The 13288-nt window shown below is 37.8% G+C and overlaps 1 protein-coding gene and 1 pseudogene across 15 annotated transcripts in view; one reads left to right on the top strand and one right to left on the bottom strand.

The window, feature by feature from the left end:
- NCOR1 (nuclear receptor corepressor 1) overlaps positions 1-13288 on the bottom strand; it is a 144697-nt gene that overhangs the window by 108301 nt on the left and 23108 nt on the right. For all 15 annotated transcript variants that reach the window (XM_061176720.1, XM_061176730.1, XM_061176726.1 and 12 more), the window contains exon 3: positions 7253-7386. In XM_061176720.1, coding sequence (XP_061032703.1) covers positions 7253-7386 — 134 coding nt within the window. The remainder of the gene's footprint in view (positions 1-7252; positions 7387-13288) is intronic.
- On the top strand, positions 1869-2370 carry LOC133080456 (glycine cleavage system H protein, mitochondrial-like; annotated as a pseudogene).

Consider the following 13288-nt stretch of genomic DNA (forward strand, 5'->3'; position numbering starts at 1 on the left):
CAAGTGAATTCCCTCACCCCAGGAGAATATATATCTCACTATAAAGTACTATTAAACTTAAATTCTGATAGGAAAAGTTTCTTCAGGGGAGGTGGGAGTAGAGGTGATAAAGTAGTGAAAGATGTAACAGAAGATTTCAACTTGCAGAAAATCTGAAGTTGCTGAAAAATATCCATAAAGTATTTTTAAACCTATGCCATAATAACTGAATATAATCTAGACTAGAAGAGCCACCGTTTTCAACTAATAATAAAAGCAAGCAGAAAAAAAAAAAAATAACAAATTTCCCAGCAACTGCCACATGGAAAGATTAAGACTCAAAAACAAGTCTCTTGAGTGGGAATGCAACAGTACTTTGAATACATAATTTTGACCCCTAAAACATGTATTCTGTCTAGTTTCCCCAAGTACCTAAGTATCCTGAAGGTCAGGAATCTGTTTTTAATTTCTCTACATGATATACTGTATAGAGTACTATGTATGGGTGTTTGTTAATTTGACTTTTCATTTTCTACCAAAGTATTTACAGAAGCGACATCTTACCCACGGCCAAGCTTTAAACGAATGTCTCAACTTTTAATTGAAAAGTTAATCATGGGGTTTCGTTTTTAGGATAGATGATAAAATAAACCCTGAGGTCTACAATTTTATTATACTTCAAAAATTTGAAATCTCATTCAAGACATAAGATCCCACTGTCTCCTTAAAATTCACAATGATGTCACAAAAAATACTGGAGTAGGAAGCTTCAAGAGTAAGACAAGGATGCTTGTTTTTGCCACTTCTTTTCAATATAGTATTGGGAGTTCTTATCAGAATATTAGGCAAGAAAAGAGAGAAAAGGCATCCAAATTGAAAAAGAAGAAGTATTTCTATTTGCAGATGACACGATCTCATATGTAGAAAACTCAAAAGAATCCACAAAAAAAATGCTAGAGCTAATAAATGAATAGAGCAAAGTTACAGGGTAAAAAAAAAAAATCAACACGCAAAAATCAGTTTTATTTCTATACACTGGCAATGAACAATCTGGACATGAAATTAAAAAAACAATTCCAGGACTTCCGTGGTGGCGCAGTGGTTAAGAACCCGCCTGCCAATGCAGGGGACAAGGGTTCAAGCCCTGGTCCGGGAAGATCCCACATGCCGCAGAGCAACTAAGCCCGTGCGCCACAACTACTGAGCCTGCGCTCTAGAGCCCGCGAGCCACAACTACTGAGCCTGCATGCTACAAGTACTGAAGCCCAAGTGCCTAGAGCCCATGCTCCGCAACAAGAGAAGGCACCACAATGAGAAGCCCGTGCACCGCAACTAGAGAAAGCCTGTACGCAGCAACGAAGACCCAACGCAGCCAAAAATAAATAAATTTATTTTTTAAAAATAATAATAATTAAAAAAAAAAAAACTAATACCGTATGATGGTGTGGCCACTGTGTAAACAGTCTGGTAGTTTCCCAAATGGCAAACAAAAAAACTACCATGTAATCAGCAATCCTACTCCTAGGTATATGACCAAGAAAAAGGAATATATAGATAGCCACAGAAAAATTTGTGCTTGAAAACAACTATCAACTGATGAATAGAAAAATAAAATGTGGTATTTCCAAAACAAACAAACAAAAAAAACAAAAAAACAGATTTTCATACTAAAATATCTCTGTAGCCTTTTAGACTTAAAATTCCCTACATTTTACTGACTTTCATCAGCTCTTAGTATCATCTTTAAATAGCTTTAAAACAAGTTTATCAAATGAATTTTTTATTGAAATGTACCTGATCATTTTAATTTTTTAAAAAAGATAACCCCTCTCCCCGCCGGCCGGGGGCGCTCTAGATGCTGCACGGAGACCCTCTGCACCCCTGCGAACATGGCGCTGCGAGTGGTGCGGAGCGTGCGGGCCACGGTCTGCAGCCTGCGCGCCATCTCTAATCCCAACGCGCCCTGCCCGCCGGGGCCCTGGGGACTGCGGGCGGGCGCCGCGCACCGGACCCGTTCTGCTGTCGGGTCGTAAATTCAAACATGAATGGGTAACAACAGAAAACGGTGTTGGAACAGTGGGAATCAGCAATTTTGCACAGGAAGCTTTGGGAGATGTTGTTTACTGTAGTCTGCCTGAAGCTGGGAGAAAATTGAACAAACAAGAGGAATTCGGTGCTCTGGAAAGTGTGAACGCTGCTAGTGAACTCTATTCTCCTCTATCAGAAGTAGCTGAAATTAATGAAGCTCTAGCAGAAAATCCAGGACTTCTCAACAAATCTTGTTATGAAGATGGTTAGTTGATCAAGATGACCCTTTGTAACCCTTCAGAACTAGATGAACTAATGAGTGAAGAAGCATATGAGAAATACACAAAATCTACTGAGGAGTGAAAATGGAACCCCTAAATAAAGTAGTTTGAAACAACTTAATCTAGCATAGTTGTCTTAAATTAGTGGTGGATAGATTTTTAAAAAGCAACTTTTAGCAAAAGAAACTACTCACAACAGTGTTGCCTGAAGAAAATACCCCTTAACTTCCTAATGATTTCAGATAAACACTATGCATCTTTTTCACAACACGCTGTGATTTTTAGTTATAATGAATAGAATATGTAATATTCAGTTATAATATTCAGAATTCCTTAAATTATCTGTGGTAAAACTAGTTATAAAAATTATCTGGGGCTTCCCTGGTGGCGCAGTGGTTGAGAATCCGCCTGCCAGTGCAGGGGACACGGGTTCGAGCCCTGGTCTGGGAAGATCCCACGTGCCGCGGAGCAACTAGGCCCGTGAGCCACAATTACTGAGCCTGCGCGTCTGGAGCCTGTGCTCCGCAACAAGAGAGGCCGTGATGGTGGGAGGCCCGCGCACCGCGATGAAGGGTGGCCCCCGCTTGCCGCAACTGGAGAGAGCCCTTGCACAGAAATGAGGACCCAACACAGCCAAAAATAAAAATAAAAAATAAATAAACTATGTTCCTTTAAAAAAAAAAAATTATCTAATTCAAGGATAACATTGTTATCTTAACCTTATATAATATTGTAACTTGCTTACAGCCATCCCTGGATTTGGGTCAAAATACTCAATGAACTTGCCACTGGAAATAAATGGCAGTGGAGAAAAGTTTGTTAGTTGTATAGTGTCCAATGAAGAACATTACTATCTTAATTTTGCAGTACACTGTGTTTGCTGGTGCTATTTTTATACAGTGAAGCAACAGCCTTGCAGGAAAATAAGAAACAGTTTAATAATAAAATATTCAACTTCTTAAAAAAAGAAAGATAACCCTCATTTAGGGGAAATATGTCATAAACTTCATAGCTATTCAAAATAGTGGCCCACAAAGACCATCTAGAATTACATCAATTTATTTTATTTATTCCCACCTAAGGAAGGCTGTTGTCTGAAACAAAATTAATTTCACTTAAATTTAAAAATGTATAAATATGATTTGGCTTCTTGTTGCTCAAGGGAAAACCAATTATCTGAGTTTCAGTGAATCTTTTTTTTTTTTTTTTTTAATATTTATTTATTTATTTATGGCTGTGTTGGGTCTTCGTTTCTGTGCGAGGGCTTCCTCTAGTTGTGGCAAGCGGGGGCCACTCTTCATCGCGGTGCGCGGGCCTCTCACTATCGCGGCCTCCATTGTTGTGGAGCACAGGCTCCAGACGCGCAGGCTCAGTAATTGTGGCTCACGGGCCCAGGTGCTCCACAGCACGTGGGATCTTCCCAGACCAGGGCTCGAACCCGTGTCCCCTGCACTGGCAGGCAGATTCTCAACCACTGCGCCACCAGGGAAGCCCTCAGTGAATCTTTTATAGTATCTGAAACTACCCCAGTTGTTCTGTACCTGCTTATCTAAATATCCAAATACTCTAAAATGCTATTTGGACTAATTTTTCCAATGAAATCTATAAAACATGATGAATAACATTCACACAGAAATGACTCTTACATTTTATGAGTGCTGTGTTTATAAAATGATAAACATTTGCTAACAAAAAAATTCCTGGAATATATAACAGAACTAAACAGCAAATCACCCCAAATCCCACCACATAGAAACAACTCTAATTAGGGGTGAATATCATTCCCAGACATCATTTTTATATATGGATGTATGGATATACAGGCAAAAATAAAACAGAAGAATCACCATATTTTTTAAATACAGAATATTTGGTTTATTTTTATACAGATATGTATATGAGAAAAAAATGAAATGAAATGAAGGAACTGCTATATTCCAGGTCAACACTCCTTTAGCACAAGAAATCAGTTCCTAAAAAATTCTTGCTAAAGGGTTAGGAAAATAATTATGAAGAGCATTAATTAAAATTATGATTTTAATTTTTTTAACCTAATATATTTCCATTTTAGAAGTTATCAAATCACTCCAGGCAGTTTTCTTTTTTTAAAGATAAATTATTTATTTACGGCTGCGTTGAGTCTTAGTTGCCGCGCGCAGGCTTTCTCTAGTTGCGACGAGCACGGGCTACTCTTTGTTGCGGTGGCTTCTCTTGTTGCAGACCGCGGGCTCTAGGCGCGCAGGCTTCAGCAGTTGTGGCATGTGGGCTCAGCAGTTGTGGCTCATGGGCTCTAGAGCACAGGCTCAGCAGTTGTGGCGCACGGGCTTAGCTGCTCCTCAGCATGTGGGATCTTCCCAGACCAGGGCTTGAACCCGTGTCCCCTGCATTGGCAGGCAGATTCTTAACCACTGCACCACCAGGGAAGTCTCCACACACACTTTTCAAATGCATAACTTTAAATATTCTCCCAATACTTATCGTACCTCTGATTTGGGGTACTTATTTTTACTTTGTCAAGATTTGGTACTGACATTCCGTTAAAGAACCATAATTCATCGAGATGTCTCATATGGACTTTCCACTTGAATGGGTTTATGGCTACTGTAGTCCTTTTACCACGGCTTCCATTCTTTGTTTGACTGGATTCCATCACGTAGAAATTCTTCAAGAAGCTTTAGATGCTCAGTGCTTTCATGTCTGAAAACGTCTGCTTGTTACTTTTAAACGTGTCTGATATAATATTCTTGGATCTCAATTTCTTTTTCTCAGAACTTTGTAGCTATTGCTCTACTATTAATATCTTCTGTCAGATTCTTTTCCCCCTATCAAGGACTTGTGTTTTGCTTCCTGGATTCCTGATTCTTTTACTTAGCCTTAAACTTTAATAATAACCAGCATCTGTCTCGGTATTGATCATTCTGTGCAAATTTTTCTTGGAGCAAGGTATGTCCTATCAACCTATTGAGTTCTTCCTTCACTTTAAAGGGAAAAAAAGTGGGTTTTTTTTTAAGTTATGAATATTATTTCCTTTCCTTTACCAGGTTCTCCACCTCAGAAACACAGGTTCTTATGACATGTTGGATGATTTTAATTTGCCCTCCATATTTATCCACTTCTTTCTAATTGCTTTAATCTCTGTCCTTTTCTTCTGTATCCACTCTGATCATTTCTAGACCTTTCTTCCAAGACAAAGGTCTGACTTTCAGCCACATCTATTTTATTCCTTGTTCCTTCTCACTTTATATATTGAATTTAAAATGGTGGTCTTGGGGGCACAGGAATGTCCAATCTTTCATTTTATCTGATATGTTTGCCTTATTTTGCTTTTGAATATTTCATTATTAATTTTAAGTTCTACAGTGCACAGCACTCACGGGGCATGTTCTTTGTTTTTCATCTTCTTTACACACACGGGTCTTTGTTTTTGAAACACTGTATTGCTTTAATCTTCCTTTCCAGGAATATGTTTTCCCTGTTCATGGCATCCCTTACCCTCCTGCTCAGGCATACTATGAGCAACCCTACCCAGACTCCCTCTTTGGTGTGGAATGGTGTGTGGGCGTTTTCCTTGCTCATCCCCACTTTGCCTGGAATGTGTTTGTCTACAGATGGAGGACTGGATATGGCTTTCTAAATACTTTTCTGGAAGTATATAGCCTGAGGAAACAGAAAAGTGGGGCAAATCAGGGGAAAACTCGGATGGGGCTGTGACAGCCTTTGCTAAGGATCCTGGCCTGCTCCACCAGCCACACAGGTAAACCAGTCCTGAGGGCTTTGGCTCAGCACTTTGGAAAGTGGCACACTGTAACTATCCTTCCTGCAGGACGGCATAATGGGGATTCCTAAGCCAACCGTTCACCACATCATCACCCTCACTCATGTCTTCCCAAATTAGGGAGCAATCATGAGAAATCCTACGACTACACTAACCTTCTTTCTTTCTTCAACACTGCTTCTTTGAGAGTAAAAGTAGGAACCAGGAGGCCAAGTTGTGCAATATTCTTCTCATTCCTTCCTTGAATGCCACTTTTCCAAGTTTATGGCAGTGGCTGTATCCTTTCCTTTTTTATGCAGGGTGCATTTTTAGCCCTTTTTAAAAAAACCATCTTCGTATATTTGCTAGATAGTAGAGGAGAGTGATCTGAATTCTCTCCACAACCTTCACCAAGAAATGCATTTTACAATGACTTTAAACATGGCAGAATAATTTTAAACCTTTTATCATCTTAAAACCTAAACAGTAATCATATTTTTAAAATAGGAAATCAGGTTCTTTACAAAACTGCTAAAACAAGGACTCAAGAAAGGTGATTTAATAAAGGTAGTTATTATACTTCAAAATCCTTTAGATTAAGAGTGAGAATGGAGTAAAAGACCGCAGAAATGGTAAGGACCCTGGAGAAAATGAGTACCTGCCATGGACGGGGCCAACATTACCTGACCAAATACTTATCCTTTGCAGACAATGCCATTATTATCCTCATTTTTACAGGTAGAAAACTAAGGTCTGAGAAGTCTAAATCACTGACTGGCAACCCTGTCTGCAAATGAGAATGACCTGGGCCCAATCCCAGAGACTCATTTAATTATTCTGGGGTGGGACTTGGGAATCAAGCTTTTAAATCTCCCCAGGTGGTCCTAATATGCAGCCTGAATTGAGAACACCTGTTTACACAATGCTACAAAGTCCACAACAGCTGACCAGGATTCAAACCTAGGTCTACCTGACTGCCCACTACACAGCATTAACTCTGAACTCTGGAAACAAGTTTTTAAGAGTTTGTTAACTATTATGACAACTACTCCAAATGGTAAACAAATATAAAAGAGCTCAAAATATAAACTGTAAATGACCAGTCACAGCTTGGTTAATAAGATTACAAGATAAATATAACAAAATTAAAGTAATAAAATAAATGGCACAAGTTCAGTCCTGGATGGAAACGTAAAAGAAAGCCTGTTACCTGTCAGAACCTGGGTGAAACTCTGAAAGCAGGGAAGGTCGTCTGCGAAGCTGCTGCTGCTGCTGTTGCTGCAAGAGCTGGGAGGCCTGACTGACTTCGAGATGAGAAGAACGATAATCAGGGACTGCAAACTCCTAGTGGTAAAATAATCATAAATTAATTATTAACCAAGAAGTGAAAAGCATCATGAAACCAAACCAAGGACAAATGAACAAAGGCAGTTATGGTCCACTAAGTATGAAAAGAAGCAGCAATGATTTCAATCCTTCACTGATTTAACTCTTTCACATAACCTAAAACAATCAACATTAACTATATATCATTCAAAAGAATTCAAAATGAGATTTCCTGTTCAACCTATATATTCTTTTTAATTTTTAAAACGTGACTTATTTATTTATGGGGGCATTGGGTCTTCATTGCTGCACGCGGGCTTTCTCTAGTTCCGGCGAGCGGGGGCTACTCTTGGTTGTGGTGCAGGGGCTTCTCATTGCAGTGGCTTCTCTTGTTGCAAAGCATGGGCTCTAGGCTCATGCGGGCTTCATTAGTTGCAGCACGCAGGCTCAGTAGTTGTGGCTCATGGGCTCTAGAGCGCAGGCTCAGTAGTTGTGGAGTGCAAGCTTAGCTGCTCTGCAGCATGTAGGATCTTCCCAGACCAGGGCTCGAACTCATGTCCCCTGCAGTGGCAGGTGGATTCTTTTTTTTTTAAATAAATTTATTTATTTTATTTATTTATTTTTGGCTGCATTGGGTCTTTGTTGCTGCGTGCAGGCTTTCTCTAGTTGCGGCAAGTGGGGGCTACTCTTCATTGTGGAGCGCGGGCTTCTCATTGCGGTGGCTTCTCTTGTTGCAGAGCACGGGCTCTAGCCTCGCGGGCTTCAGTAGTTGTGGCACGCAGGCTCTAGAGCGCAGGCTCAGTAGTCGTGGCACATGGGCTTAGTTACTACGCAGCATGTGGGATCGTCCCGGGCCAGGGCTCGAACCCGTGTCCCCTGCATTGGCAGGCGGATTTTTAACCACTGCGCCACCAGGGAAGCCCGACAGGCACATTCTTAACCACTGTGCTATCAGGGAAGTCTCAACCTATATTTGATTTATTCTTCTAATAACATATCACAATAACTCCTAATCTGTATTATTCACGTAATAAGGTCTCAAACCCTTGTGTTCAATATGAAATCCTAAAAAGCATTCCTATCTTAAATTTAAAATGGGTAAGCTGGAAGGGACACAGAAGCCATCTAGTTAAATCCACATATATTTACAAATGAAGAAACAGAAGTCCAGAGAATCAACCTGCTAGTTAAGAGTAATAGTTTTTCCATCATTCTAGGTGGGTGTTTTATGTTTGTTTTTCTACTTTTCTTTTGTTGACTTTTTGTTGAAAAGGTCAAAGCTTCTTTTGAAAAGATACTAACAATCACAAACAGATAAACACAGAATTACCAAATAACCCTGGAATTCCACTCCTAGGTATATAGACAAACTAACTAAAAGCATATGTCCACACACAAGAATTTGAACACAAATTGTCAAAGCAGCATTATTCACAATAGCCAAAAAGAAGACAGAATCCAAATGTCCACCGACTCATACATAGATAAACAACATGATATATCTGTACAATGGAATAGTATTCGGCCATTTAAAAAAATGAAGTACTAATACATGCTACAAAATAGTTGAACCTAGAAAACATAATGCTAGGTTAAAAAAAAAAAAGATTCAAAAGCCACATATGATTCCATTTACATGAAATGTCTACAAGATGCAAATCAAGAGACGGAAGGTAGACTAGTGGTTGTCGGGGATGGAGGGAAGACAGGAATTGCGGCTGACTACTATTATGTATGGGGTTCCATTTTGGGTGATGGAAAAGTTCTAGAACTAAATAATGGTAATGGTAGCCCAGCATAGTGAATATATGAAAAACCACTATATTATACACTTAAAAATGGTGAATTTTATGTTATATGAATTATATATCAACAAAAGTTTAGAAAATCATAAACAGATAAAGTACAGCTGGCCAGACTGAAACATGGAGTAGGACAGGAGGTCCAGAACCTTTCATTAGAAGCAATAACAGTAAAAAGCTTATCTCATACACAGTCTACGAAAATATATCAGGTACAAAGTTGAAAACATAAACAAGAAAAAACACTGAAAAAAGACAAAATCATTTTTTTAAAAAAGTACATCAAAACTCAAAAAATAAAGAATTTACATCCAAAGAAATAGACAAGATTAAGTGAAAGTGAAAAAGGACACAAAAGTATTAAAAATATCCTCAAAAAGAACCAAATAGCAATTAAAGAAATTAAAAGGTTGATCACTGAAATTAAACAACAGTAGAACAGACAGAGGTGAAGGGCAAATGCAAGCAAAGACAGAACTGAGGAATTCTCTCATAACACAGTAGAGCACAAAGATACAGAAATTACAGACGTTAGAAATGGCAGCTACAATAAAAGGTTCCAACATTCAATATCCACAGGTGAGAGGCAATATTCTAAGAATAATAGAATAGAATTTCTCAGAAGTTAAAAAAGACATAGTCCTCAGATATAAAAGGGCCTAAGAGAAAAGCTGAGCAGATTTAAAAAATTAATCCACACTGGACATATCAAAATCTGAGAAAACAAAAGATGAAGAGAAAACTCTACTACTAGTCATAAGAAATAAAAATTGGTTTCCTACAAAGTAAGAAGGATCATAATAAAAGCAGACTTCTCATCAGCAACACTGAACAGAACAAAACACAAATACATATTCCAAGTTCAGAGGAAAACAAATTTGAACCTACAAATTCAGTAACCAAATCATCGTTCAAGTTTTAGGACTACAAACTTTTCAGAATTCAGGAACTCAGAAAATTCACCAGTAACAGCGTCTCTCAAAGAATTCGTAAAGGATGCAGTGAAGAGTACACAATGAAGAGTAAGGAGCGAAATAGAAGAAACGATAGTGCACTTCTGCTTCCAGCTATGAGCAAGTAACGCTGTCCAAACTACATTCCCATAGTAAACAGCAAAAAAAACTGGACAAAGTGTAGGAATTCCTTTCAGACATTGGACAACAGGCTGCACAGGACTTGACCTCTGAGAAAAGTGACACAAATGGGGGAGTCCTAGCATAATCCAGGCTTTCTGCCTGGAGGTGATTTCCAAACTGCATCCAAACAGTGCCCCAGAATCTTATTCATTGAAGAAGCAACCATACTAGTTTGGGAAAGCCAGAGAGAATTTCTGGAGACTTCCAGAGAGGAGGGAGTTACACAGAGAAATATTTCCTGAAATATGAATTTGTGTTCCCTTAAGTGTTTGGCTGAATTCCAATCTGTAATGCATAGGGAGAGCATAGCCCAGTCTTTAAAGGCTGAACTAAGAACAACTTCTGAAGAAAGAACAGTTAGAAGGAATGATAAAACAAACAATTCCCAGAGCTCACAAAGGGCCAGACCTCATTCAAATTTCCTCCAGCCAGAGATAAGAAATCTCACTGGATACACGAGATATTCAGTAGATAGCCCAGAAGAGGCAAGTTCAGAATTGGAGGATAAATTAGACCTAGAATAAAGACTATTCTAAACTTGCCTTAAGAGTGTTTAAAAATAAAACTCAAAAGTAACTTCACTGCCTACCAAAAGGAATCCAACCTTCTTTAAAGGAATACAACAAAATCCAGCAATGTTCATATTCTAATCAAAAATTAAATATCCAATGCCTGCAATGATAATTTCACAGGATGAAATTAACAGTAGATTGGAAACTGCAGAAGAAAAGATCACTGAACATGAAACCATAGCAAAATGAAGCAAATGGATAAAAAAACAGGGGGGGAAAAAAAAAAAGACCAGAGGTCCAGTAACCTGTAGGATAAAATAATATAGGAGTAACTGGTGTCTCAGAAGGAAACTAGGAGTAGAAGGGACAGAAAATATACCTGAAGAAATAATGGCTGAATACTGCCCAAATTTTATGAAAATGACAAATACACAGAGGCAGGAAGCTCAGTGAATGCTAAAGACAGTAACGTATACATTCAAAAAGCACAACAAAGGCACATCATAATCAAATTGCTGAAAACCAGTGATAAAGAGAGAAATCTTAAAAGTAACCAGAGGGGGAAAAAGATATATTTAAATAAACAAAGATAAGAATGAGCAAAGACTTCTGGTCAGAAACCAAACAGGTCAGAGTACAACGAATTACATCTCTTAAAATGCTGAAAGAAAATAACTGTCAACCTAGAATTCTATATCCAGTGAAAGCATTCTTCAAAACTCAAGTTGAAGTAAACTTTTTCAGGTAAATAAAAGCTGAGCAAGTTCACTGCCAAAAGACCTGCACTAAGAGAAATGATGCTCTTCAGGCAGGAAGAAAATGTAGCAAAAGGAAACCTGAATATATACAAAGAAGTGAAAGGAGTCAGAAATCACATATATGTGGGCACTTACATAATAGAAGGGAGAAAATAATATGGACAGAAATTAGTAAAATACAAAAAAAAGTAAAAAATGGATGAAACTAAAGCTAGTTCTTCAAGGAAAAGAATCTACTAAACTGATAAACCTCTAACTAGACTAATAAAGAAAAAAAAGGAAAAAAAAACACTTATTATTAACACAAGGAATGACATCACAACAGATCTAAAAGACACTGAAACAATAAGGGAATAGTATGACAAATCATGGCAATAAATTTAGTATCTTGAACAACAAAATACCCAAACTGACTCAAGAAAAAGTAAAGAATCTGAATTACAACTGTTAAAGAAATTGAGTTAATAATTTATCAGTTAAATTCTTCCCACAAAGAAAATTCTAGGCCCAAATGGCTTAGATTCTATCAAGTATCTAAGGAAGAAAACAATACCAATCCTACAATGACTCTTCAAGAAAATACAGGGGGAGGAAACACTTCCCAAGCTAATAACCTTCCTAATGGTGAAAGGCTGAATGCTTTCCTCTTAAGATCAGAAACCAGGCAAGGATTTCACTCTCACCCCTTCTATTCAACACTGTACTAGGTATTCTAGCCAGTGCAATAAGCAAGAAAGAAAACAGACATCTAGTTTGGAAAGGGAGAAGCAAAGCTGTCTTTATTCTCAGGTTACAGGATCATCTACATAGAAAATCCTACGAAATCCATAAAAAAGCAAGTAGAAGTAGCAAGTAAGTTTGCAGGATAGAAGATAAATATACATAGCAGCAATGAACAACTGAAAACTGAAATTCAAAAATAAGTACCAGTAACAATCACATTAAAAATATTACATATTTAAGAATAAATGTGACAAAAGATGTACATGACCTGTACACTGAAAACTACCAAACATTACTAAGAAAAATTAATGCAGACCTGCATAAATGGAGAGATATACCATGTTCATGGACCAGAACATTCAAAGTTGTCAATTCTCTCCCTAATTGAATCTCCCTAGATTCAATACAGTCTCAGTCAAAATCCCAGCAAGCTTTTTTGTAGACATTGACAAGTTGATTCTAAAATGCGAAGGCTCTAGAATATCCAAAACAACAATTCAGGAAAGAATCACACTACTTAATTTCAGGGTATTATAAAGCTGTAATAATCAAGACAGTGTGCAGTGCTTTATTAAACGATTAAATGTTTCTTTACACAGAAAAATCATAGATGCAAGATAAAGAAAAACAAAACATATCAGTGTAGAGAGAACAGAAATATACTCACATATATATGATCAACTGATTTTCAATGAAAGCGCCAAAGCAATTCAGTGAGGAAAGGATAATCTTTTCAACAAATGAATTCTAGAACAACTGAATACCCACATGCAAAACAATGGCTTCAACCCTTACTTCACACCATAAACAAAATGTAATTCAAAATAGATCACAGACTTAAATGTAACAACCTAAAGTTTTAAAGCCTCTAAGAAGAAAACATAGAAGAAAATCTTAGTGACCTTGAGTTTGGCAAAAAACTTCTCAAATATGACACAAAATGCAAGAAATATTAAAGACAAAAATTAATAAAATGCACTTGATAAGAT

Source organism: Eubalaena glacialis, chromosome 19 (genome assembly GCF_028564815.1).
Source record: "Eubalaena glacialis isolate mEubGla1 chromosome 19, mEubGla1.1.hap2.+ XY, whole genome shotgun sequence".
NCBI lineage: Eukaryota > Metazoa > Chordata > Mammalia > Artiodactyla > Balaenidae > Eubalaena > Eubalaena glacialis.